This window comes from Palaemon carinicauda, chromosome 40 (genome assembly GCF_036898095.1).
Source record: "Palaemon carinicauda isolate YSFRI2023 chromosome 40, ASM3689809v2, whole genome shotgun sequence".
Lineage (NCBI taxonomy): Eukaryota > Metazoa > Arthropoda > Malacostraca > Decapoda > Palaemonidae > Palaemon > Palaemon carinicauda.
This window is the reverse complement of record NC_090764.1, coordinates 64255371-64283014: the sequence shown is the minus strand read 5'-3', so window position 1 is coordinate 64283014 and position 27644 is coordinate 64255371. Positions and strand designations below refer to the sequence as shown.

Genomic DNA, 27644 nt, shown 5'->3' with positions numbered 1-27644 from the left:
GTATGAAAAGTAATGGGCCAAGAACGCTACCCTGTGGAACACCAGATATCGCATTTCTATACTCAATATGGTGCCCATCAACAACTCCTCTTTGAGATCTTTTACTTAAAAAATCAATAATAATGCTAAGAAACGACCCACCCACTCCCAACTGTTTGAGTTTGAAAACTAGGGCCTCATGATTAACATGGTCAAAGGCAGCATTAAAATCAAGGCCAATCATATGAACTTCCTGACCACAATCAAGGGATTTCTGGACAGCATTGGAGATTGTAAGAAGGGCATCACATGCTCCAAGGCCATTACGAAAACCAAATTGCAAACTAAGGAATAGGTGATTACCTTCAGCAAACCTATTAAGACGTTTTGCCAGAAGACATTCAAAAACTTTAGATAATATGGGAGTTATGGAAATTGGGCGGTAATCAGTGGGACTTGAGCTACCACAAACACATTTACATAGAGATTGAAAGCATTTGCAACGAATCTTAAGATCATAACAGTTAATGATGAACCTTTTTTTTAGTTTAAATTCTTTTATTATGCCCAGAGGGCCACAATCCTTCTCTTGTGGGCAGTAAGTCTGACTTTCCTGCCCAGTTGCCTAAACTAAGCTAACTTCCATAGTCATGTCTAGTAATCATAATTTCATAGTGTTTCTCCAGTAAGAGTTCTAAATGTTCTTTGTGCTTTACAGAGTTGAGTTTCTCTCATAGTCTTGAAATCTTGAATTACTTTAGTACTTCTGCAGTGAAACCCTTGCATTTCCGCATCCCTAGTCTTTCTTAAACTCTAGACTGGAAGGTAGAGGATGGAGTAGGTAGCTGTATCCTTATGTCCCTCCTCTCGCTAAAGTAAGCACTCTTAAACAATATCCTTTTACTTTGGAAGATGTCATTTCATATCATAGATGCTCTTAATTTTTATTGTTATTGGGGATGGATCAGCACAGCTGGTTGATTGCATCATGTGATCACCCCAGATGAAAGTTGTAAACATTAGTTTTGGGACAACGCGTTTGAAATCTTACAATAAAACGACCTTACTACGCTTTTAGGTTGGTTCTAATGCGGCTTTTTCTGCAAAATATTCATAGGCAACTATTTCCAAACTATACTGTACAGCAGATACAGTCGGACACAGGAATTCCTGGTACACCTTACTCTGAGGAAGTACACCTAGCCACACCTGTACTGCATGGCAAGTTCTTGTGTTTAGCCCAGCCCACCTCCCACCTCCTCTACCAGCTCTCCCTACACTATATTTTTTATTACTCTCCACAAAGTAAGGGTATGTTAGAGTGCACTTCTTCAGAACAAGGTGTACCAAAGACTCCTGTATCCAAGTGTACCTCGCAATTACTTCATTTCATTGTGAATGAGAGTCCTTATAAGCTTATCACTTTCACTTAGAATGGCTACTTGGTTTAAAGATTCATTAAATCTATTCTATTATAAATTCTAGTTGTTCCAACACGGAGTACTTACCTCGAACTACTTTCTTAGGAGTATCTGGGATCTCCTCCCAACTGACCAGAATTTTTTGTAGTTTACCCTACTCCCGTTTTCTATTCGGGGTAACCTCTGGCGGAGTGATACGCGCCACGAGGTGACCCGGGGTCAGAGAGATGCTTGCTCAGGTTTCGATCTTCAGCAATTTTTCTAGTCGCATCGCGATAACATCTCGACGCGCTCTCCTTATCCAGTGCGACCCTTTTGTGTCCCCGACCCCCTTTGTGTCTCACGCGGACCCCACGTGGTCCCATTGTGCTCTTTCCATACCCTTTCCTACCCTTTCCCTCTGTGTTCCTGTGTCTCGAGGTGCCTTACTAGTGCGTGATGGAGCATCCCGTCGTTGTCCCGGGCCTATGGCCGGTAAATCGTGTGGCGCTTTTCTTTCGAAGCCTGAAGTCGACCCGCACTCCTTGTGTTTGTCGTGTAGGGGCAGCGTGTGTTCCCCTACAGCCACGTGTCCGGAGTGCGAGTCCTGGAACGAGGTGCAGTGGGTGCGATACGGCACCAAGAAGAAGGCGTCCAAGAGGTCCCCTAGGAAGCCGAGCGTCTCCTCGCCCCTTGCTTCTCCCGATGCTTCGTCAGATTGAGCTTCTCAGCCGCCTTCCCCTACCCAGGGCCTACCCAGGGTAGGGGACGAGGTAAGTCAGTTGTGGGGAAGAGGCCCATTACTCTTCCCCAGGAGTCTGAGATACCTGCTAGTGGGGATGTTTTGTCGGTCCAGGCAAGTGGGGGGCCTGAGGGAGGGACGGGAGTGTGTTCGGAGGCCTGAATCCTGGTGCCAGCAGGGCACGTTTCTTCCGACGATCCTATGTGGGGGGGGAAGGCTGCTGCAGCCTCTTCCCCCGCTTCATGGAGCTGTATTTCAGGTACATCTACAGCCGGGGGAGACGCCGAGAAGGAGGACTCGCCGCCGTCGGATCCCCTCGCGTGGGCGCCGCCGAGGACGCCCTTCAGGTCGCCCATGAGGCTGGAGGAAGAGTTCGAGGCCTGGTTCCCCAGCCAGAAGTTGCCTCGCTCTCCCCCAGCGCCTTCAGCAACGCTCCCTCTCGTCTTCCTGGAGCCTTCGTCGCCTACGGATCGACACGTGGAACCACCAGCAACGTGGGACGACTCGGAGCCTTCGGTGCGGTCCTACAGGTCTTCGGGGTCCTCGTTCGAGTCATACTCTTACTCCTCAGAGGATGGAGCTCCGAGGGACCAAAGGAGAAGACGAGACAGGTCCCGCAGGAGGAGGTCCCGTTCACGTTCACGTTCCCGCTCCAGATATCGCCACGCCAGGAGGCACGCTAGATCCCCCAGGAGGAAGTACAGAAGAAGCCGCTCCCCTAGGGAGGAATGGGTGCGTGTCGCCATCCCGCGCAGCCACCTCCTGAGAGCTTCAGCAGTTCCGGATACCTCTGGCTGGCTCCCAAGGTCTCGTTCTCCCACCGCAAAGTACATCCCCTGCAGCAGGTCTGAGCGTCGGAGGGAGTCCTCACTTCAGGCCCTAGGAGACAGGCATAAGTCCGCGAAGGTTCTGGCTCCATCCACCCAGCGGAGAGAGTCGCCCCTTCGGCCTGGCAGCCGTGTTCCAGCCTTCAAGTCTGGACAAGCCGGCAGGAACGCGAGAGACATCCACCAGCCACGATGAAGCCTGCAGCAGCCTGGTCCCCCGTGGGGCGAGACAAGCCCAGGACGGAGGCCTCCGTCCCAGTTTTCTTTATTTTCTAAGCCACAAGATGTTTTGACTTTTATAACCTTTAGTAGAATATAATGGTGTCTTTTAAAGCTCATCATTAAAACTAATAAACAAAAATCTTTTATGCATGGTTTGCAAGGTAATTTACTCATGGCTCAACATAGGAAGTGTTCTTGAAATCTTTCCTTGGCAGTTAATTCTAGTGTTTCAGAAGGTTTTCTTTGAGCATAGAAGGCTGGGTTTGTTGTTTATAGAGGGAATGATGACAGTACTGCCACTCCAAACGTATCTTTACCTCAGTCGTAACTAGTTTGAGTACAGGTTTGTTATATTGGGAATTGAACACCATTAACTCCATTTTTGGGTAGCTCAGAAATCCACTTAGTTCTAGATTCAGTGTTATGTTTCAGGCCTAACCTACCCAATTTCAAACCCTAGCCTATGCTAAAGTGGTAACTGGTGGGTCATATACTGTACACCATTCAGTAATGATTTTGGTTGTATACATTCAATCCCAAGGTCAAGATCCTCTTACAGCCTCTCAAATTCTTTATTTACTCCTGCCCTTCTTCAACATAACTATCACACACTCATATTTCCAGCTGGTCTTTTCGACCCTAAGAGTTTGTGAGGCTAAAGACTAAGATGGTATCCTGGATCCTTATTTCTCATTTTATTAAAGTACCGTAAGTACCGCTTGACTTCTGCTTAGTCCTTATGTGCTGAAATATTAATCTAGGTATTTTATTCCTTCGATTGTAAAATAAGCGCTCCTCACGTCTCTTATTGTTATGTGATTAGTGTGACATATCATATTATTCCATCAGACAAATTAATTATTCTCCTTTTGCATAAAGATTCACCAAGTCATTTCGATTGTATGTGGTTTGTATGACTGGGTGCACCTTTCCCTTTAAAGTTTGACCATTAACCAATTTTATCCTTTTCTCAATAAGTTAAATATACTGTTTAGTACTTCACTTTCTTGAACAAGCCTCTCAATCGCATACACCTTAGTGTCTGTAAGTAGTAGGTAGTCATTCAGAAAACAGTTTAGGAATACTGTATGTTTAGAGATGATTTTGAATTAGTCTTTAAGATAAACTATTTAATAAAGCCAGATAAACTGCAAAGTACATAGTTAATGCAGAGTAAGGCTGGTATTTCAAGTTCCCTCATAATGCCCAAGTCTTTTACTCTTCTATATGGATCATTGCCAATCTACTCGCGAATTATGGTCTGTTTACTGTGTTGTTACCCATCCACATGGACATTACATATTATTTTATCAAAACTTTAAGAATATCTTTTTAATTATTTTGTCATATGTTGCATTGAAAGAAATATATAATTAATTTGAACATTTTAACTTCATATATTGGTCAGCCTATTTACCGATTGCCTTAGTTGCCAGTTACCTAAAGCTAGTTAGGTGCAGGTAATTCATTTTAGATACTGGAAAGCCTTTGATGATACAAAGTAAATCCATGAACCAGTGGCAGTAGGGCAGAACTTAAATGTCCTAAGAGATTCATCATCACTAGGCCACATTCAATGTGGAGTGTACAAGATATTCCTCGAAGTTCCAGATTGCAAAGGAGATGTTCATTTGGACAGGATGTATCAGCCTATGTGGGTTCTACGGTGAAGGTAAAGAACAGGTATTTGACTCAATGGTGAGAAATCTCTGAGGCACATTTAGTGATAGTGATAAAGCAGTTTCTCATCTGGTTGGCCAAACTCAAGCCAGTCTATGGCTCTGTATTTGTTGACAAGCCTATACCTTATTGGATATAGGAATTGCCTTTGGGCGATTTTATACCGTATTCTCTCTGTTTTTTCTGTGGGAAACAAATGGTTTTCAGTGTGTGGGCTGCAAGTTATTTTTGAGAATTATGTGGCATGATCAAATTGAAACTTTTAGTGTAAATGAAACCATCAGTGAATCACCTTCAATTTCTTACTGAGAAAGTACAAGATTTTTGGTCAATCTATTCTGAAGAAGTGTTTTAATTCTTTCATTCTACCTTGTTTCGAGCATTGTTTTCCCGTCTGGTCTTCAGCTGCTGATTTTGAAAAGTAGTGGAGATTATTGTTATTATTATTATTATTATTATTATTATTATTATTATTATTACTAGCTAAGCTACAACCGTTGTGGGAAAAAGCAGGCTGCTATAAATCTAAGGGTTCCAACTGGGAAAATTAGCAGTGAGGAAAGGAATTAATTAAATAAATAAACTATAAGAGAAGTAATGAACAATGAAAACAAAATATTTTAAGAACAGTTATCAACATTAAAATAGATTTTTCATATATAAAATATTAAGATTTAAAAAGCTCAGAGGAATAGAAATAATGTAGAATAGTGTGCCTGAGGGTATACACCCTCAGGCAAGAGAATTCTCCCCAAGACAGTGGAAGACCATGGTATAGAGGCTATGGAACTACCCAAGACTAGAGATAGTTTGATTTGGGAATGACCCTCTAGAAGAGCTGCTTGGCAAAGCTAAAGTCTCTTATTTTACCCTTACCAATAGGAAAGTAACCACTGGACAATTATGTAGTGCAGTATTTAACCCCTTGAGCGAAGAAGAATTGTTTGGTAATCTCAGGGTTGTCAAGTGTATCAGGACAGAGGAGACTGTGGAAAGAATAGGCCTGACTATTTGTTGTATGTAGAGGCAAAGGAACCTTGGGTTCTTCATGTCTTGAAGGTGGGCTATGTATCCCCTTCAATCAGATTGCTGTGTAAGAAATTTCTCCAACAGTTTTTCCAACTTACTCCTACAACTCAAGAGAAAAAATAGCTAGCTCTTTGGGAAGAAGTACAAATCTAATTGACAAAGCAATTGAGGAGAGGAAAATGATTTCTCCAGGCTTTTACAAGTCTGATTGTGGTCCCAGAGTTGTCAGGGGGATGGAGACCAGGGCTGGATGTATGTATAAAAACTACAGAAGTTCCTTTGAGTTGCAAGATTTTTAATGGAGACAACCTCGTCTGTTATACCTTCAGTTCAAAAGGACAACTGAATGTTCTTGCTAGATCTTTCATATGCTTATCATCCCTTGCTAGTGCTTCCAGTGTTGTGAAAGTTTTAACGAGTTTTGTGTTCGGGAGATTTTTCAGCTCATGTTCCTTCGTTACAATCTCAGCATGGCCCTGCATGTATTCACTCGTGCTATGGCTCCAGTCCCCAGATGGCTAAATCTACTAGGTATCTGGATTCTTCTGACCACGAAAACTAGCCACCCCTGACAGAATCTTTAAGGAGTTTTGAATGCAAAATCAATTGTTCCCCATATATTTCCTAAGTTGAGATTTTTAATAAACTGGAAGAAGTATGTGCTTACTCCAACTCTCTAAATTTAGCCATTAGAGAGTGACAATTGAGTTGGTTCTTTTTCAAGTTTTTTTCATTTTCAGAGAGAAAAAAAAAAACTGAAATATTTCATCAGACAGCCAGCAACAACTCACCACTGGTTGAGTCTCCTAGTGTTGATGTCTTCCTTACAGAAATATTTGTCTCATGGCTGATTGAGAAAGTAATTACAGTTCTAAGCATTTGGAGCAGGTTGTTGGACCCAAAAAGGAAACTTGTTTTGCCATGGGAAGAGTTGGATTAATTGCTAAACTGGTTGAGCAATCAAAGACCAATTTTCTAGAATCAATCTTATCTCATATCCTTAACTTCATGCTATTTACAGATGCATCTACTAAAGATAGGGAGCAACTCTGGACAGCTAAAGGCTGCTTAGAATTTGGAACTCAATTGATAAGCTTTTGCTCATCAATTGCTTACAGCTTCTAGCTACTCTAATAAACAAGATGGTTTCTCTCCTCTCGGACAACCCCTCCGCATTTTCTCATAAAAAAACAGCCAGGTACCAAGTTAAGGTCCTTTTTCATTTTAGCTTATGAACTTTTACATTGATGCCACAGCATGTTACCGAATTCATGTAAGTAATACCTTGAGATACGAGTGTCCTAACATACGAGAAATTTGAGATACGAGGAAAATTTCAAGCAAATAATGTCCTGAGATACAAGAAAAATTTGAGATATGAGGTGGCTGCCAGGTAGCCGAGTGTGCGAGAGGCTTCTCACCAGGACTGCATCGCTCGGTCTTTCCCATCGGATCTCCGAGCATCGGCTGTAGTGTTTGCTTTTTTTACGTGTTTTTTTTGCGTAAATCAGTGCAGAATTAAGTGAATAATCAATGGGTCCAAAGCAAGCGAGTTGAAACAAGGGTAGTGAAAAGAAAAAGCATACGATGACAATGGAGATAAAGCATGAAATAATAAAAAAACATGAGAGTGGTGTAAGAGTGACTGAGCTGGCTTGCCAATGTGAGAGGAGTACATCAACAATATGTACCATCCTCAAGCAGAAGGATGCTATAAAGAGCACCAAGCCTTCCAAAGGAGTAACCATCCTTTCCAAGCTGTGCAGTGATATCCATGACGAAATGGAGAGGCTTCTTTTAATAAGGGTAAAGGAGAAACAGTTGGCGGGAGATAGCGTGACCGAGACTATATGTGAAAAGGCCAGTAGAATCTACAATGACTTGAAAGGAAAGCAAGCAGCTGAGAGAGGGGAGACTTCGACGCTAGTGGAAGCCTTCAAAGCCAGTTGTGGCTGGTTAGATAACTTTAAAAAAGGACTGGGAAACACTCGGTTGTAAGGCATGGGGAAGCAGCAAATTCTGAATCGAAAACCGCAGGGGACTTTGTTACAACCCTTGCCTAGGTTATCGCACAACATAGCTACATCCCCCAACAGGTGTTCAACTGCAATGAAACTGGCCTTTTCTGGAAGATGATGCCCAGGAGGACATTCATCACGGCAGAGGAGAAGAGACTACTGGGCCACAAACCCATGAAGGACCGGTTAACTCTAGCCTTGTGTGCCAAGGTCAAGCCACTGCTGGTGTACCACTTGGAAACCCACGTGCTTTCAATAGCCAAAGGTTCTTGAAAGAAAAACTGCAAGGGATGTGGCGTGTTAATGCTAAGGCTTGGGTTACGCGACATTTCTTCACAGAACGGGTTATTCTGTGCTTTAGTCCTGAAGTCAAAAAATATTTGGCCGAGAAAAACCTGCCATTGAAATGTCTCCTGGTCCTTGACAATGCCCCTGGTCACCCTCCTGGTCTCAGAGAGGACATTCTTGATGAGTACAGGTTCATTAAGGTCCTTTATCTCCCACCCAACACCATGCCATTCCTCCAGCCCATGGACCAACAAGTAATTTGCAACTTGAAAACACTGTACACGAAGCATTTGTTCAAGAAATGCTTCGATATCACAGACAAAACCTATCTCACCCTTCGTGAATTTTGGAAGGAACATTTCAATATTGTCCATTGCTTAAAATTATTGACGCTGCATGGCAGGGTGTCACAAGAACTCCTCTTAATTCAGCATGGAAGAAATTGTGGTCGGCTTCCATCGCTGAGAGGGACTTTGAAGGGTTCGATGCGACAGACCTTGACGACCCCGAACCTATTGTGGTGGATGAAAGTGTCCTTGTCGAGGAGCATCAGGAAGAGCTCACAACACAGGAGTTGATCGAGCTCTAGGAGATGCAACATTCGGAGGTGTTGCAGGAGCTCAACAGCGAGGATCAGGTGGAAGACGAGGGCCGCCTTTCTACGACGGAAATCAAAGACATGTCAGCGAAGTGGCAGGAGTTTTCTAATTTTATGGAAAAGAGGCACCCGGACAAGTTGGCGTGTGGTCATGCGTTAGCCTTTTGTGACGACACTTGCGTACGTCATTTTCTTAACATTTTGAAGGGGAGACAAAAGCAAACATCCCTTGATAGGTTCCTTTTAAAAAGGCTGGCAAAAAGTGAAGGTGAAAGTGAGACAAAAAGAGCCAAGCTGGAATAAGAAAAAAAGTAAAAAAAATTCAAGTGAAAACAATTAGCATGAAGTTTAGTGTAACGTAAGATTAACATTTATTTTTAAGTGTGTCTACAGCAAGCTAATTTCATTCAAGTTAAATTTAAAGTTGCTAATTTCATTTTTAAGTTAAATTTTAAGTTTAAGTTATGTTACGTAGTGTTACAAAAGTGTTGCATACCGAACGTGTTGCCGTCAAGTCTCTCTCCTCCCCATCCTCTCTCCCTCCTCCTCCTCTGCACACACCGCCGTTAGCCGCTACCGTCTGTGTTGAAGGTAAGAACTCCATAATAATATTACATTTTATTGAGGATCATAACTAGTACATAGTTATTTGTTATTTTGTGAGTGTAGAATGTGAATTAGAACAATTAAAAACATGTTTTTCCACTGTAATATACTGTTTTTAGGGTTTTTTTTCAGAGGGTGGGAACAGATTAATTTTTTTTAGTTATTTTATATGGGAAAAATTGATCTGAGATATGAGCAAATTGACACACGAACTTGGTCCCGGAACGCATTAAGCTGGTATCACAAGGTATTACTGTACATGTTAGTGGATCAGTTGAACAGGAAGAATGAGCTAATTTTTACCGAATGGTCTCTTCAACCACAAAAATGTAAAGTTATAGAGGAATTGGAAAAGCCTCATATTGACTTGTTTACCACATATCTCAATCAGAAAGATTAGAAGAATTTTACGCTGCAATATTGGACTAACATGTTTGGGCAGTAAATGCCTTGTTGCAAGGCTGGTCAGACCTAGAGGTTTAATACACTCCATCTCTTTATCTCTTTACCATGATCATTAGCGTGATCAAAACATTCATACAGTTGAGAAATTCAAAGAGAGCAGTTCTGTACTCAAAGAAAATGGTTGTCAGACATCTGTCTCCATGGAAATTACCAGATGTCTTTCAATAAATATTTTATTGGAATAAAAAAACATAACTTGACTTAGAAGCGAGGTCTCTTTTTAAAGAACATGTTGAAGAACATAGGGAATCTTCTTTTATACATACTGATGCTGGAGTATATAGTAGTACTTTTAATTGTAAAGGTGCACTTCCCCTAGTATCCTCTATATTTACTGCCAAATTATATAGCATAATAACCACTATTAAAAAAACTTAAATAAAAGAGGAAGGCAATTTTAAAAATTTTAGTGATGCAAGAAATGTTCTAGATAGAATCTTTAGAAGTTTTTAATTTCAGTAACCCTTTAGTTTTAAATATTTTAAAGAGAGGCTTTTTATTGTTGGACTGAGAGGTATAACAGTTCAATTTTGCTGGGTTCCTGCTCATATGTGTGTGCCTGGAAATGAGAAGGCAAATTTACTGGCAAATAATGCTGCAGCTGAGTTGTTACCAAGAAAGTGATCCCATCCTCTGTAATGATTTTTTTTACCTAGCATTAAGAATTTGCTTTATAATAATTGGCAACAGCATTGGGATAACTTATTTGGAAATAAGATGAGAGAAGTAACAAATTTTATATCCTTAGAGGTATATCATGATGCTCCAAGAGTAGGAGACTACTCTGTCGTCTCCGCATTGGTCATACTCGGTTGACAACAGCCATATTGTGACGACTGTTTGGTACCCCTTATAGTGAGGCATTTGGTGAATGAATGCCCCACTTTTAGCACTTTAAGAAATAGATATCTGAGGCTTAATATGAGGATGGCAGGTTCATCCTTGCCAAGATTCTTTGACACGATGTGTCGTACTATGCTAGCAGTATTTTTAGATTTATTTCAGAAGCAGGTCTTCTGAAAGCTATTTAACTTTTATTAAGACATATTTGCTTTTGTTGTTTTATATTGAATATTCTTTTATATTTTAACTTTTATCAAATGATATCGGTGTCAGTGACCATAGATGTCCTGATGCCAGAGAACTCCAAGTCAATCAATCAATCACGAACATCTGGCCTTGAGTAACCAAAGGGTCATCTAATACACCAGAATCCCCTCAGGCTTATGGTGAGACTCAATCTATGCTTTGAGAAAAAGCATTTTGAAAGCTCTCTAGACTTTCTGTAATTGCTCCCAAGAAAAGGTTCACATTTTCACTGTGCAAAATGTAATGGTCTTTGTTGTAAGTCTAGAAGTTTTCTTATACAAACTACTCTCTTTACAATATAAATTTTTTCTCCTATGCCAAAGGTTTCTTAGTATTTAATTATCAAGGACTGTACATCTGTGTTAAAATGCACAAATTTGGATGTAACTAGCAGTACCATCATTAAAGATGTTATCAGATCTTTCTATATTAAGGATCCATCGAAGTCTAATTTGATCCCTTGAAATTTGGACATAAAGTCACAGAAATTGCCATTGAACATCAGTTCAAGCTCATAGATTCAATTGGATTCATAGAGCTTTCCTTGAAGACCATGTTTTTTTTTTTAGCCCTTGAACAAACCAAGTGGTTTATGGAATTGCAAGCAGTGACCTTTAATAAGGACTTTCATGCAGGAGCAATTATATATCTATTTTCTGTTCCCAACTTTTAGGGCCAAGAATGACTTCAAATGTAAGAATCTTCCTAGATGTTTTCTCTTCTTTCTCAATGCCAGTGAGAAAATAAGTTGTTAGGAAATCTATCCCTGTCCAGTTAGGTCCTTAAACAAATATACGGAGATATCAGATTCTGTATCTAAAATTCCAAGAATCTCTTTGGTGTCTTATTGATAATTTTTGCCCTGTTTCAAAGAATGGTCTATCCTTTTCCATGACTTCAGTCATAGATGTTCACCAAAGCTTGGCAGAATCTATTTTTCTTGCCTGCAAAGCAAGTTCAGTAGGTCCCCTTTTTTGTAGCAGAGTACAGCTAGATAAAGAAAGTACTACAGTGATCTCTTTCTTGAATTAAAGGGTGAGTTAGGCACTTTAGAAATGTTTTATAGGCCAGCATTCATTTTATCCCTTATTGTTAGGGCAATAATATATAAGGACTTTAAAGTTATGGAGTCCTTTGCTTTGCAAATCGTCTCTCCTTTTAACCAAGTTGGGAGAGAAGTTACAAGATCCCAGGTTGTGTTTGGGTATTTTTTTTCTGATGGTTGAATCCTTCGTATCAATCTTAATGGGTGTTTTGCTATTTATCTTTTATTTCTGAGTGGATTTCTATAACAATTCTTATATGTTTACTTCTACCCACCTTCTGGTCAGTGTGGGAATCAACACAATGAAATTTCTAAATGAAAATCTATTTCAATGAAAATTTATTTCAATGCTTACCAAACACTCATTTGAACTTGCCCTCCTTCCCGACATCTGCTGGGACAAAAACAGTATGCAATGAGGAAAAACGATAACTTCAACAAAATATAAACTTGTCTCATTTATACGATCAAATATAGATATTGGATAGTCTCAATAAATAAATTTTCAATATTTACTAATCATTCTTATGATCAATCAAACTCACCAAAATAATTATATAATACTGTACATGATTCATATATACAGGGTATTTTATATATATATATATATATATATATATATATATATATATATATATATATATATATATATATATATATTTATCTATCTATCTCATCATCATCATCATCATCATGTCCTATGCCTATTGACGCAAAGGGCCTCGGTTAGATTTCGCCAGTCGTCTCTAATAAAGTTACCATGAAACATAAAATACATCCAGCCCTCAGTTTTTACGTATTTCATCTTCACGGTTTGATTATCCACATATTTATATCTGAGAATTATTTTAGATAATAGTTTTAATTCTTTGCAGCATCATCCTGGTTAGGATTTATGCGCAGCTTGACGTATTTGTTCCTCTGCTTCTTCTCTCTCATTTTTATATCTCCCACTGTACTTTATACTGTATTTTGCTCTTGTGAATTGTAATAGCATGTTACTATCCAGTTATTACCCACTGTAGCAATAATGAGAACAACAATAATAATAATAGTTGGAAGGTAAAGAAAAACTAAACCTATACACAATACCCTTATCACTGTCACTTAAAAAAACTCTTAATTCAGTATTACAAGTTATAAAAATCTGTCTTATGATAATGTTTTTTTTTTCATCAATATTGTTGGTGAAAATAGTTTGTTTTACTGGTTGTGTACTAATGATATGTATTTTTATCATGTCTTTATTTTTTCCCCAAAGGTTAATGCTAGAATTACGGGTTGTGGAATAAGATCGGTCAGCTTTCACGGAGATGTTTTAACGATAGGTACAGGAGTAGGAGCCATCATGTTTTATGATATGCGTGCAGGGAAGTATATGGAGTCCACAATGAACAGGTAAATTTTAAGATTTTATAGTATCAGAATATTTTAAGAAAATATAAGGGGTACAGGTAAATTTTAGGCTTTTATAGTTTCAGAATGTTAAGAAAAGAGTGTCTCTTTTCTCTTGAATAAGAAGGCCAATAAAATTAATTTTTGTTCCGACGTGATATACAAACCTCGTAATCATTTAATATAAGAATTCGCTTTAGCTCAGCTGAAACAGCCGAAGAGAAAGTAAACCAGGCAGTTGTGCTGATTGGTTGGCTGGAGGTATGGGGTGGAGCTTACCTCATTCACTCACTTCGGCTCAACGTGGATGGTTGTGCTAAACTCCGCTCTCTACGCTGCAGCCCTTTGCCTTCTCTTGTGCTTGTGCACTAGTGATTATGTCATTGTTATGAAGAAAAAAGTTACTTTTTAAGATGCGATGTTGTGCAGGCCATGGCGGGCGTTGCAATGGGTGGCTTTCGTCACCTTCTGTAGACCCGCACATGCTCTGCTCGACATGCAGGGGAAAACCTTGCTCTTCTTAAGGTTCTCCTTGCCGTAGTGTGAATCCTGGCTGCCATTTTGGGAAGCCCGGATTCACAGCCTGTCGGGTTTTTCTCGGGTTTTGCCAGGGGAGCGGGTGACCTCAGCGCTCCCGCTATTTAGGCGATCTCGAGAGACACCCGACAGATTGTTGGACCGTCTGATACCGATGACGACACGTTACTTGGTAAGAAGGGGGAACTTTGGGTGTCTCTTGGATTATCAGGTAAGCTTGACTTAAATTTGTTAAGACACCGTTTAAATATGGGTTGTAACTTTATCGACTCCCATGTTCACTGATGCCCCTGTTGTTGACTATGTACCTGATAAAGCATTTGTTCCTGGCAAAATGCAAACTTTTTCCAAGGGTTAAATAAATGCAGGACTCTCTCTGTTAAAACAAGGGAGAGTAAGGATTTAATCACTGAGATTTCTTGAACGACTGATGGCAAACCCTTTACAGCTTCGCCCGCGAGTCAGTTAAAATTAAAATTTGCCAAATCTCCTGCTGAGAAGCAATTAAAATTAAAATCTGCCAAACTCCTGCTGATACAATATGTTTTTCAGGTTCACCATGTTCACCGACCACGGCTCTTCCTACGGACATGGCTCAGGTTGTTCATCCTTGTCCAGTGTCGTCTGCTGTTGCCTCGACCAATGTTCCAGTACCTCGGAAGGGGCACAAGAAGAGGAAGCGTGGGCGGTATTCCTCTTCTAGTTCCTCCTTTTTGTCTTCATCTTCTGACTCTGACACTTCTCCCCCAGGGGAAAGAGGAAAGCGAAGAGGGCCAGGAAGGCCAGTCGGAGTCGAAGGGACATGGCGCCCCGAGACACCTCTTTTCCTCCGGAGAATGAGGGCGACGTGCGAGATTCCCGTGTTCCCCGCACTAGTGGGATTGTTCACGGCAAATTTCGCGCAAGGCCTCCATGCACGACAATCGCACTCGAGGGCGTAGGTATCGTCTTCCAGAGCATGGTGACGGGGTCCTCGGGCCCCCGATCTACTGCTAAGACTCAAATTGAACTGCTCTTGAGCGAGGAAAGGAGAGTCCTGGCTTCGGCACGAGAAATCTCAGCTGTGGTCTCGTGAAGAATCCGCGGTATGCACGACTACCTCCACGGGGGGGGCCATGCAGACCGACTCAGCAACTCGTGTGTCGCGTGAGCAGGGAGCATGCCCAGACAGCAGCGCACTCGACCTGCGCAACTCGGGCCCAGCACGGAGCCACCTCGCGCATACCAGCCGCGCAAGATGCAGCCAACCCCCATGCGTTCTGGCCATGTAACAGAGCGAGGGTATTCATGGGGGATGTCATCACCCGTGCAGCATGTCGCTTCCCCTACACCTACGGATGTAGCAGGACCGAGGGATCAGCCACTTCCACGGCCTTCACCAGCCGTGGAGACGGTAGATCCCAAGTTGGAGTAGCCGTTCCTAGAGGTCATTAACCTCATGTGTGAGATTGCCTTAGGGCTCCTCCTGAGGTAGTGTCTGAGATGAGTGTACAGCCTTGGAGATCCTATGGAAGCTCCCGAAGGCAGTTCACGGCCCATCACACTACCCTGGTCGAGACAGGCTGCTCGAGCATTGGACCGAGTTAGTGACCAGATCGCAGGACCTGGTGACTCACTTAGGAGCCAAGGTTCAAACAAGCTTCTCCCTCAACCACTCCAGTGACAGAAGAGGTACTATGTCACAGTCTTCTGTGTCTTGTCCTCTCCCTCTTGACCCCGCGGTCAGAGCGCTTGCTGGGGGGTTCCTCGGTCGAGAGCTTGAAATCCGAGAGAGTGTCCTTCTCCGCCTCTGAGATTTCACCTATGGAGTCCATCTCTGTAGCTGCTCTCAAGGCTGCTTCGTGGCTCGACTACTGGTGTGGTACGGCCACAGTGTTCGCGCGGGACACCAAGCTCGCTACCCCCGAACACATGGAGCAGTATAGGAACCTGGCTTTGTCTGGTGGGAAAGCTGTTGCTTTTCTCTAGGACCAGCTTGCTACCCAGTATGCCAATCTGATCCTCAAAAAACGCGAGGCAGTAGCCGCTGGTTTGGCGAGACAGAGTGGTTCAGGAGAGGCCCTGGCACTCGGGAACACTCCTATTAGAGCTGCAACTTCTCTCTTTCCACCAGAGGGAGTTCGGGCCGCGTGGGATAAATGGCGCCTCGACTCGAAGGACTCCATTTTCCACCAGGCGCAGGCTGCGAGTTTCAAGGGACCTAGTCCCGCGAAACCATCCGCAGCCAGGCCGAGTCAGGCCAAGCCCACGGGAAGTAGCAAGGGTACCGCTGGTTGTGCTCCTGCTGCTCCTGTGCAGCCAAGACCTGCTCCTGTTCAGAAGGGTTCTGCCCCAAAACAGACCTTTCAGCCTCACTCGGGAGCTCCTCCACGTCGGGGAAAGAACAGGTGCAAGCGAGGGAAAAGGAAACGCTGAGATTGGCTTTCCCCTTCCCATGCTGCCGAAGGTAGGGGGATGCCTATCACGCCATTGGGCAATGTGGCAGCACCTCGGGGCCGAGAAATGGGTAGTGTTGACCCTTTGCAAAGGGTACAAGCTCCCATTTGTGCTTCATCGGCCCCCCCTATCCTCCACTCCAATAGCATTCCACACATATGCTTTAACATCTCTTGAAGACTCTGGCCTTGGAGGCGGAGGTCCAGGAAATGTTGGAGAAGGATGCGCTAGAAGTCGTATACGATCAGTCACCAGGGTTCTACTGTCGTGTCTTCCTTGTTGAGAAGGCAACAGGAGGTTGGAGACTGATCATCGACCTTTCGCCATTGAACAAGTTTGTTCAGCAAACTGCGTTCAAGATGCTAACAGTTCGCACTGTGCTGTTAGCCATCAGGCAGTACGACTTCATGCTTTTGATAGACTTGAAGGACGCGTACTTTCAAGTACCAGTTCATCAGTCGTCTAGAAAGTACCTCCAATTCACCTTCCAGGGCATGGTGTACCAGTTTAAAGTCCTGTGCTTCAGACTGTGCACAGCTCCTCAAGTGTTCACACGAGTGTTCATGACGGTAGCAGCATGGGCCCACTCGAGGGTCATCTGCCTACTGATGTACCTCGACAACTAGCTGATTCTCGCTCCCTCGCAGGAGCAGTTGATTCAGGATCGAGACTCGCTTCTGGCTGTTTGTCGCGATCTGGGGATCGTGGTGAACTACGAGAAGTTGAACCTCATTCCCATCTTCCTGAAAACCTTGAAAGGAGCTGAGTACACCAACTCCAAAGTCTCAGCACTGAGCAAGAGACATCCCACCTTTCTTGCTCCTTCCCCAATCTCTTTCCCCTTTTCGGAGAAAGCACTAGACTTTGCCGTCAAGTCAGTCGACGAGGGAAAACCCTGCCCAACCTGAGCTCCATAAGGCACTAGAAGAGTTGAAAGGCCCAGGCTTACATGGCTGAGGACTATGAAGCATGAAGTAGGAGAATGAATGGAGAAGTATTGATATAAAAGCTCAAGATAGAGATGTCTGGCGAAATTCAACTGAGGCCCATTGCATCAATAGGCATAGGAGGAGATGGTGGTGATGATGATTGACAACATCAAGAATAAAACTAGAAACCAGTTTGATAGATTAGAAACACAATGCTATTTGTATGCGTGTCAACCATCTGATAAAAATGCGTACAATAGGCACTCTTCATCTTGATAAAGGCAACATGTTGATAAATCACTAGGAATCCCTGTCCCTTTTATTTGCTTACCAACACCCTAATTAGAAAAAAAAAAGAGCTAATTGACAGAGCACTGTTTGTGATTGTGCCTTCAAGCAAGAGATGTGTAACCCAAGATATCTTGCATAGGGTAGGGCCATCAGTGTAGTTCATGCAGTGCACTGAAAGAATTGCAAGATGGTCTTTATGGCATCATTTTGGCCTTTTTAACCTACTTCTTTACCTCTGGTCTGGCTTCTTTCTTGCTATCCACTGTTTTTACTTCACCATAAGATTGTGAGGTTTCCACATCCCCCACTTGCACCTTGTTGCTGAAGGACCCCATAGCCTTTGCACTTGAGGGTACATTCGGGCTCGGTATTCAATCTGTTTTCCCTTCCTCTTGTTTTTTTTAATTGAGTGTTGGGGAGGCTTAATAGAAAGGCCATGGATGCCTGGTGGTTTATCAAGAGATTTCTTTTTCCTATCTTTTTCTCATGTTCCTCTCAGATATTCGTTTTCAAAACCATCATTTCTTTCCTCCCTTGGTTAGAAGTGGCTATCATGGGGCATACTTTGTCTTACATGGTGTGTAGGCTCTGCCTTGTCGACCAATTTTATCTGACATTTTATCTTTAGTCTATAAGTTGTATGAATCACTTTATATATATCTGTACAGTATAAATATTGTTTTTGTTATCATCATTATGATGTTTGTCTTTAAGTATGAGGAAACTTTTTTAGTGCTTTTGATTCTTAGTCTATCTGGAGACATTGAGCAAAATTGAGGACCAGTACGGCCTAGACCTCTCCAGTGTTTGTCTAATGTATTGCAATATTCGTGGACTGTATCCCAATATTCAAGACCTTACAATTATCTCCAGACAGTATGATATTCTTTTATGCTCAAACTCTGGTTTCTGAAATGAAGCCCTCATCTCAGCTCCTTATTACAGGTTTTAATAAACCAATAATTTTGAAATGGGACATTATTCCAAGGGCAAGGGGAATTGCAATGTATATTAGGACTGAATACCTTGCTTCTCATAAGTCCTGCTATGATTGTGGATATCATTAGATTCAGGTAATAAAAGTTAGTGGCAGGCATAACAATTTTTATTTCTGTTCAATATACCAGAATCCAGACTGGGATGATTCTATCTTTGATCGTCTTCTTACCATTATTGCTAAGATGCTAGGAAGTCCTCTTGTTCTTGTTTGTGATTTCAATGCTCACAATAGTGTGGTTAAATTCTGTTTTCCTACTGCTCACCATGACTGAAGAGATTTGGACTTTGCCTCTAAATCAGGCTGAGAGCAAATCATAAGTGAAGCTACTCACAGGTCTGGCAACAGCTTGAACCTAGTATACACAGACTCACCTGGTGTTTTAACAAATAAGGTTGGTTCTACTATTTGGATGTCATGTCTTAATTTCGCTAGTAATTGAGACTGAGAAGCCTGTGTCTGATGTGTTATTCTTATGTAACATGCATATAAAATGTCAAGCTGATTGGAATGGCATTTTCAGTGATAATTTGAAATTGAATGGGACACAAATGTATAAAAGTGTTGTCTGTTGTTCTCTTGAATGAGAATCTAGTCAACATAATTGATAGGTGTATCCATTCTTCCCTGTGCTAAAATACCGAGTGGAAAACAAACCTAGGTTCATTGATGATTGTGGATGTGCCTATTTGGTGAAGCAAGAGACCTATCATCTTTGGAAGGGTAACAGATCCGATTTGACTTAGAATAACTATACTAAGCTAAGAGCTGTTACTCAGATAATTTATGCCTCAACTGAAAAGGAATACAATTTAAACATAAGAGAAACCCTTTCTGGTACAACCAAGGAATAAAAGTGGTTGGCTACCCTTAAATCTGCACTGTTTGTTGTGGACTTGAACAAGATGGCTCTGTCATTCATAGTCCAAAGGAAAGGGCAACCCTTTTGACTGATGTGTTTGACAGTAAGCAGAGTAACGTGAAACTTGATCTTCCTCATTTGCGTTTTCCTGAGGCTAAACAAACTAGTTTAGCTTTTCATTCTTGTGACATTAAAAACACCTGAGGGACTGAAGGAATCAGGTGGCGGCCACCATTTTTATTGTATGGTTTATCACGACCAACGTAACCAGCTGAGGCGCGACACTCTCTCTCTCTCTCTCTCTCTCTCTCTCTCTCTCTCTCTCTCTCTCTCTCTCTCTCTCTCTCTCTCTCTCTGTGCGCACAGTCATATATATAGTACTGTAAACATTAGATAAATAAAATAGAATACTGTAACTTGCATTTTTAAACAATTTTCTTTTGGTGACAGATATGATTAAGGGAGATACCTTAAATATCTCGCCGTCATTGGATAACTCTTCGTCTTATAAATTGTGCCAATTGTTGACCAATTCACTTGATATGCACGCGCAACAATTTCCATCTTCTCACAGCTATCTACAGTAGTTTCTTGATAATGGCAACTTTATTTCCATTGAAATAGATTGCCCTTTTTTTTTTTTCTTTTTTTTTTTACACTACTACCACCATCACCAATAATATTGCGCTTCATTGCATTACCAATAGCAATGTGCTTTTCAGCCATAGTTAGTGTTATTGTAATTTATGGAAATGAGGCAAAAATACGGCAGAGAGGTAATACAGAGAAACAGCTGCAATGATCACAATAGCAAACATATGCCAGGGTGACGGCAGCTGCATTGGTAGCCAGTCATGACACAGTTCTCAAACATATTTTTGACTTATGGTAGTTTGCGTTCGTAAATCTGAAAGTTCGTAAATTGGATGTTCATACCTTAAGGACTGTCTGTATACACATTATATGTGGTTTGGCCTAGAAAACAAGCATGTTGCATATGCAGATGATGCTATTCTCTTTATCTTAATTCCATCTTCTGAATGTAGATCTGCGGTTACTGAATCCCTTAATAGAAATCTAGCTAAAATTAGTGCATGGTGCAAATTATGGGGCATGAAGTCGAACCATAAATATCTCAAAGTATGATTTTAGGTAGATCAATGACATTGGCTACTGAACATCCAGATCTCAGCATTGATAATGTTTAACTCTATACAACTCATTAAAAGTCTTAGGTGTAATTTTTTATTGCAAATTGACTTGAGAAACACATTCAGTCTGTGTTTTTTTATCAATTGCTCGAAAATAGGCTTATTAAAACAGTTTACAAGATTTTCGGTGTTTTAATTTTTTCATTCTACCCTGTTTGGAGTAGTGTTCTCCTGTCTGATCTACAGCTGCTGATTATCATCTTAACTTGTTGGACAATAACGTGCGGTCTATAAAATTTCATATTCCTGATCTAGATATTAATCTCTGGCAGAATCGTTCAATTAGTTCTTGTGCATGTTGGATGAGATTTTTCATAATTTTGACCATCCTTTGGATTCAGATATACCTATACTACCATCCTGTACTTAGTAGAGATTCAGTACTAAATATTCTAGAAGTTTTATTCCAGCTGCAACCAGATTGCGGAATGATCTTCCTAATTGGGCAGTTTAACTCGGTGGAACTTCAAAAGCTCAAACTTGCAGTAAATAATTGTATGTTGAATAGGCTGACATAAGTCTCCTCCTAGTTTATATATGACAGATAAATTTGAATGTTAATGATCTTATATAAATTTTAACATTGTTACTGATCTTAGGGATAATTATTCATTGCTTCTCATGTAGTTTATTTATTTCCTCATTTCCTTTCCTTCATGAGAAATTTTCCTCTTTTGGAGCTCTTGGACTTATAACATCCTGCTTCTCCAGTTAGGGTTATAGCTTAGATAATAAAAATAATAATGTGGGTCAGATTCCACGAATCAATCGGTTAATCTAACCCAAGACAATCGAAGGCTATGGTGCAGAGACTGGCATTGTCCATTACAGTACTAGCATACAATGGTTTGATTTCTTAGCAAATTCCTCTAAGAACTGCTTACCAAGAAGCCTCTTCTTCTCTGGTTTGATTTTGGAGTATATTTTCTTTTGAAATCCAAACAACCATGTCTGAGGAGAGGGCTGATTTTTCAATCCCAGCAACAACTTCCACCCTCATACCAGTACTCTCTCTCTGTTTTTGTGTGGTACTACAACAGTTGTCTCATAGACTGTTTCTTTTATAAATATTTTTGGTCTGAAGCCAAACTAGTAGGTATTAAATTAATCGTTATTTTCTGTAGCACATTTTCCAACAAAATTTTCATAATGAAGACTATTACTGGATTTTCATTGATGTAAAGAAATATGAAATAACATTTGCCTCAATGACTTTTCATTTCCATAATTTTGCAGTTAAAAAGTCAAACATTTTGTTGAAATTAATAGTGATGACACGATGAACTTCTTAAAAACTGTTATTATCAGAAGCAATTTAAAACCTTTTACACCAATCTACTTATTTATCCACATATTTATGCGGGGGTCATGAAAACAAGAAGATATCAACTTTCAAAAATTTATTTTTATTGTTCATAATACAAAACTTGATGCATAAGTGTGTATACAGTATATATATTATTATTATTATTACTATTATTATTACTAGCCAAGCTACAGCCCTAGTTGGAAAAGCAAGATGCTATAAGCCCAAGGGCTCCAATAGGGAAAAATAGCTCAGTGAGGAAAGGAAATAAGTAAATGATGAGAATAAATTAACAATAAATCATTCTAAAAAAAGTAACAACGTCAAAACAGATATGTTCTATATAAAATATTAACAATGTCAAAAACAGATATGTCATATATAAACTTTAAAAAGACTCATGTCAGCCTGGTCAACATGAAAACATTTGCTCCAACTTTGAACTTTTGAAGTTATACTGATTCAACTATCCGATTAGGAAGATCATTCCACAACTTGGTAACAGCTGGAATAAAACTTCTAGAGTACTGTGTAGTATTGAGCCTCATGATGGAGAAGGCCTGACTATTAGAATTAACCCTTTTACCCCCAAAGGACGTACTGGTACGTTTCACAAAAGCCATCCCTTTACCCCCATGGACGTACCGGTACGTCCTCGCAAAAAAATGCTATATATTTTTTTTTTTTTCATATTTTTGATAATTTTTTGAGAAAATTCAGGCATTTTCCAAGAGAATGAGACCAACCTGACCTCTCTATGACAAAAATTAAGGCTGTTAGAGCAATTTAAAAAATATATACTGCAAAATGTGCTGGGAAAAAAATAACCCCCTGGGGGTTAAGGGTTGGAAATTTCCAAATAGTCTGGGGGTAAAAGGGTTAACTGGCTGCCTAGTATTACGAACAGGATAGAATTGTCCAGGGAGATCTGAATGTAAAGGATGGTCAGAGTTATGAAAAATCTTATGCAACATGCATAGTGAACTAATTGAACGATGGTGCCAAAGATTAATATCTAGATCAGGAATAAGAAATTTAATAGACCGTAAGTTTCTGTCCAACAAATTAAGATGAGAATCAGCAGCTGAACACCAGACAGGAGAACAATACTCAAAACGAGGTAGAATGAAAAAATTAAAACACTTCAGAATAGATTGATCACCGAAAATCTTGTAAGACTTTCTCAATAAGCCAGTTTTTTGTGCAATTGAAGAAGACACATTGTGCAATTGAAGAAGACACAGACCTAATGTGTTTCTCAAAAGTAAATTTGCTGTCGAGAATCACACCTAAAATTTGAAAAGAGTCATACAAATTTAAAGAAACATTATCAATACTGAGATCCGGATGTTGAGTAGCCACCATCCTTGACCTACTTGCAATCATACTTTGAGTTTTGTTAGGATTCAACTTCATACCCCATAATTTGCATCCATACATACATATACCAAGGCACTTCCCCAAATTTTGGGGGGTAGCCGACATCAACAAATGAAACAAAACAAAAAGGGGACCTCTACTCTCTACATTACTCCCAGCCTGACAAGAGACTCAACCGAGTTTAGCTGGTACTGCAAGGGTGCCACAGCCCACCCTCCCCCATTATCCACCACAGATGAAGCTTCATAGTGCTGAATCCCCTACTACTGCTACCTCCGCGGTCATCTAAGGCACCAGAGGAAGCAGCAGGGCCTACCGGAACTGCATCACAACCATTCGCTATTCATTCCTATTTCTAGCACGCTCTCTTGCCCCTCTCACATCCATCCTCCTATCACCCAGAGCTTTCTTCACTCCATCTATCCACCCAAACCTTGGCCTTCCTCTTGTACTTCTCCCATCAACTCTTGCATTCATCACCTTCTTTAGCAGACAGCCATTTTCCATTCTCTCAACATGGCCAAACCACCTCAACACATTCATATCCACTCTAGCTGTTAACTCATTTCTTACACCCGTTCTCACCCTCACCACTTCGTTCCTAACCTATCTACTCGAGATACACCAGCCATACTCCTTAGACACTTCATCTCAAACACATTCAATTTCTGTCTCACTGTCACTTTCATTCCCCACAACTCCGATCCATACATCACAGTTGGTACAATCACTTTCTCATATAGAACTCTCTTTACATTCATGCCCAACCCTCTATTTTTTTACTACTCCCTTAACTGCCCCCAACACTTTGCAACCTTCATTCACTCTCTGACGTACATCTGCTTCCACTCCACCATTTGCTGCAACAACAGTCCCCAAGTACTTAAACTGATCCACCTCCTCAAGTAACTCTCCATTCAACATGACATTCAACCTTGCATCACCTTCCCTTCTCGTACATCTCATAACCTTACTCTTACCCACATTAACTCTCAACTTCCTTCTCTCACACACCCTTCCAAATTCTGTCACTAGTCGGTCAAGCTTCTCTTCTGTGTATGCAACCAGTACAGTATCATCCGCAAACAACAACTGATTTACCTCTCATTCATGGTCATTTTCGTCTACCAGTTTTAATCCTCGTCCAAGCACTCGAGCATTCACCTCTCTCACCACTCCATCAACATACAAGTTAAACAACCACGGCGACATCACACATCCCTGTCTCAGCCCCACTCTCACCGGAAATCAATCACTCACTTCATTTCCTACTCTAACACATGCTTTACTACCTTTGTAGAAACTTTTCACTGCTTGCAACAACCTTCTCCAGATCCATAAACGCAACATACACCACCTTACCTTTTGCTAAATATTTCTCGCATATCTACCTAACTGTAAAAATCTGATTCATACAACCCCTACCTCTTCTAAACTCACCCTGTACTTCTAAGATTGCATTCTCTGTTTTATCCTTAATCCTATTAATCATTACTCTACCATACTGTTTTTCAGCTACACTCAACAAACTAATACCTCTTGAATTACAACACTCATGCACATCTCCCTTAGCCTTATATAGTGGTACAATACATGCACAAACCCAATCTACTGGTACCATTGATAACACAAAACACATATTTAACAATCTCACCAACCATTCAAGTATAGTCAGACCCCCTTCCTTCAACATCTCAGCTCTCACACCATCCATACCAGATGTTTTTCCTACTCTCATTTCATCTAGTGCTCTCTTCACTTCCTCTATTGTAATCTCTCTCTCATTCTCATCTCCCATCACCGGCACCTCAATACCTGCAACAGCAATTATATCTGCCTCCCTATTATCCTCAACATTCAGTAAACTTTCAAAATATTCCGCCCACCTTTTCCATGCACTAATGTTAGCTAAATCTTTATTAAGGGATTCACCAACCCCAGATCTACATTCAGGGGATGGAATTGATGCAAAGAGAGTAGCATCATCTGCATATGCAACAAGCTTGTTTTCTAGGCCAAACCACATGTCATGTGTATAATATATATATATATATATATATATATATATATATATATATATATATATATATTGTGATTTGAGTTTTGTTGTTAATTCAGATTTTTAAAGAAAAATCATTATATTTCATTTTCAGTGCACAGGGGTTCATAGAATAGTTTAAGCTGAACAAATTATCTGTGGTACTCTTTATTCTGTTGGTATCTGGTGATTGATATTTTTTGGGCCTTTATTTTCATATATAAATTTTTTGGTGGGTCTCTTTTTATATATACCCTTTTTTAACAGGTAAATAAGTAGGCACCCTTCCTTACATGAATGAGCCAGAAGTATTATATATATTTTTTTCTTTTTTTTCATACTTGCTTTATGGTTGCTCACTTCAAACTGGAGCAAAAAGGTTAAGGCAATGGTTTATAGTATGAATGGATGAAAGACTCATGCTTGATTTAATTTCAGTGGACGTGCAGTGGTGCTGAAGAGCACTAAAGGATGGGTTAGTGCCGATGATCAATATCATGATGTCTTTCATAACGTTGAATACACTCCTGCTATTTACACACACTGCTACGATTGGTCTGGAATGCGACTTTTTACTGCCGGTGGACCACTTCCTGCCTCACTGAAGGGCAATTATGCTGCCCTGTGGTGTTGAATAGCATGTGAAATGTGTTTTAGAATTTTTAAACCAACGGTACTGCTGTATCCTGGTAGCTTTAGTAGGTTTTCAGTAAATACTGTATCACATCATTATACCTATGAAAATTATCATAATATTTCTTAGACATTTCTTTCAATGCAAAATGGATAACTACACATTTTGCATTCTCGAGGTAATTTATGTAATTGACTGTATTTATTTTTGTTTCATCTGCAAGTATACCTTACGAAATTTACTTTGTCATTTTAAATACGGTTCTGTATATCACCCAATACATATTGCATCTATATTGATGCCAGTTTGATCGTAAGTATGTTCTAAAAAATCTGCAGTTTAAGCCGAGATGGATAATTATGTCTTACTTTTACTTGTTAGTGGAAGGTATCATAATGTTTGCTAGAAGAGTATTGATATTTGTTCTGGCAAGATGTGTTGTGTAGGTGTATGAATTACTGTATTTTTTACACAAACTTTTATTGCTTTTCACTGCTCATCAAATACAGTATTAGTAAACAGTACTTTTTGTGTAATTTATTATTGTAACCTCTAAGTATTGATGTATAAGTGCAGTACATGTAAGGTGATTTCTGTTGATTATTGCCGTAAATTTATGATCCTTAATTTGTTCACTGAATCTGGAGTGTACAGTGTTGCTAATTTCAACTTCGATAGCATCAGTTACAGCAATCATCCTGTCATATTTCATTTTTAGTAAAATTACAGTTTACCTGTAAATATATGACACACACAAAGCTTTTAGTTTTCTTTAATTAATGCAAACTGAAATTGTATATGTTAAAGAATTTTTTTAGCAAAAGATTATTGGCATTTAAGTAACGTAAATTGCCAGTAGTAAGGTATAAAAGTGCAATAATAAATATAGTTACAGTGATTCTGTTTTATATTGAGATGTTGGAAAGTGTATTAAACTTTTCAGAACCTTTTGACAGGATTTCCATGTACCCTTCGTGACAAAAAGTAATAGCATTGGTCCATGTGATTCACAAGTTGCTTCGAGCTTCAAGATGTTAACATTTTTAATAAAAAAAAAGAAATATTACTTAAATTATTGTAAATCTTTGCATCTGCAAGTATGGAGTGAAAAAATTATTTGATAGTCTATTAAATTTCTTTTGTTCCGTAACCGAAATACAAACCACGCTATTTACATAGGGTTTACTTTCGGCGTAGCTGAAATGACGAGCCATTAGATTTTAACAAGGGTTAAACTACCCCCGCGCTAGTTAGCACGGGGGTAGGGGAGGGGTAGCTAGCTACCCCTCCCCCCCCCACACACACACACACCGGTGAGCTGCCTCACTTCACTTTTGGCTCAGACGATGTACAGACGTGTCTGTCTCGTCCTCACATTGTTGACAGCCTTAATCTGTTTTTCTTTTTCTTACAGTTGTGTGTTTGAAGTTGGCCTCTACCTTTTCTTCCCATTATGCGGAAGTGCCCTGGACTCCCCGACCGCCCCTGTGGAACATTCATGTCGGCGGTTGATACAGACCCTCATACCCTTTGCCCGCAGTGTCGAGGTCAACGGTGTGAAAGTGATACTGTTTGTATGGAATATAGGGAGTGGCCTACCTCCCAGTGGGAGAGGTTTGCCCGGCGGCGTAAGAAGAGTT

At 40.5% G+C, this 27644-nt stretch overlaps 1 protein-coding gene across 3 annotated transcripts in view; it reads left to right on the top strand.

Moving 5' to 3' along the window:
* Window positions 1–26954, top strand: part of DCAF12 (DDB1 and CUL4 associated factor 12-like protein) — a 198135-nt gene extending 171181 nt beyond the window's left edge. For all 3 annotated transcript variants that reach the window (XM_068363829.1, XM_068363828.1, XM_068363827.1), the window contains exons 6-7: window positions 13250–13386; window positions 25809–26954. In XM_068363829.1, the coding sequence (XP_068219930.1) occupies window positions 13250–13386; window positions 25809–26004 (333 nt within the window). In that variant the 3' untranslated portion in view covers window positions 26005–26954. The remainder of the gene's footprint in view (window positions 1–13249; window positions 13387–25808) is intronic.
* Window positions 26955–27644: the final 690 nt, after the last annotated feature.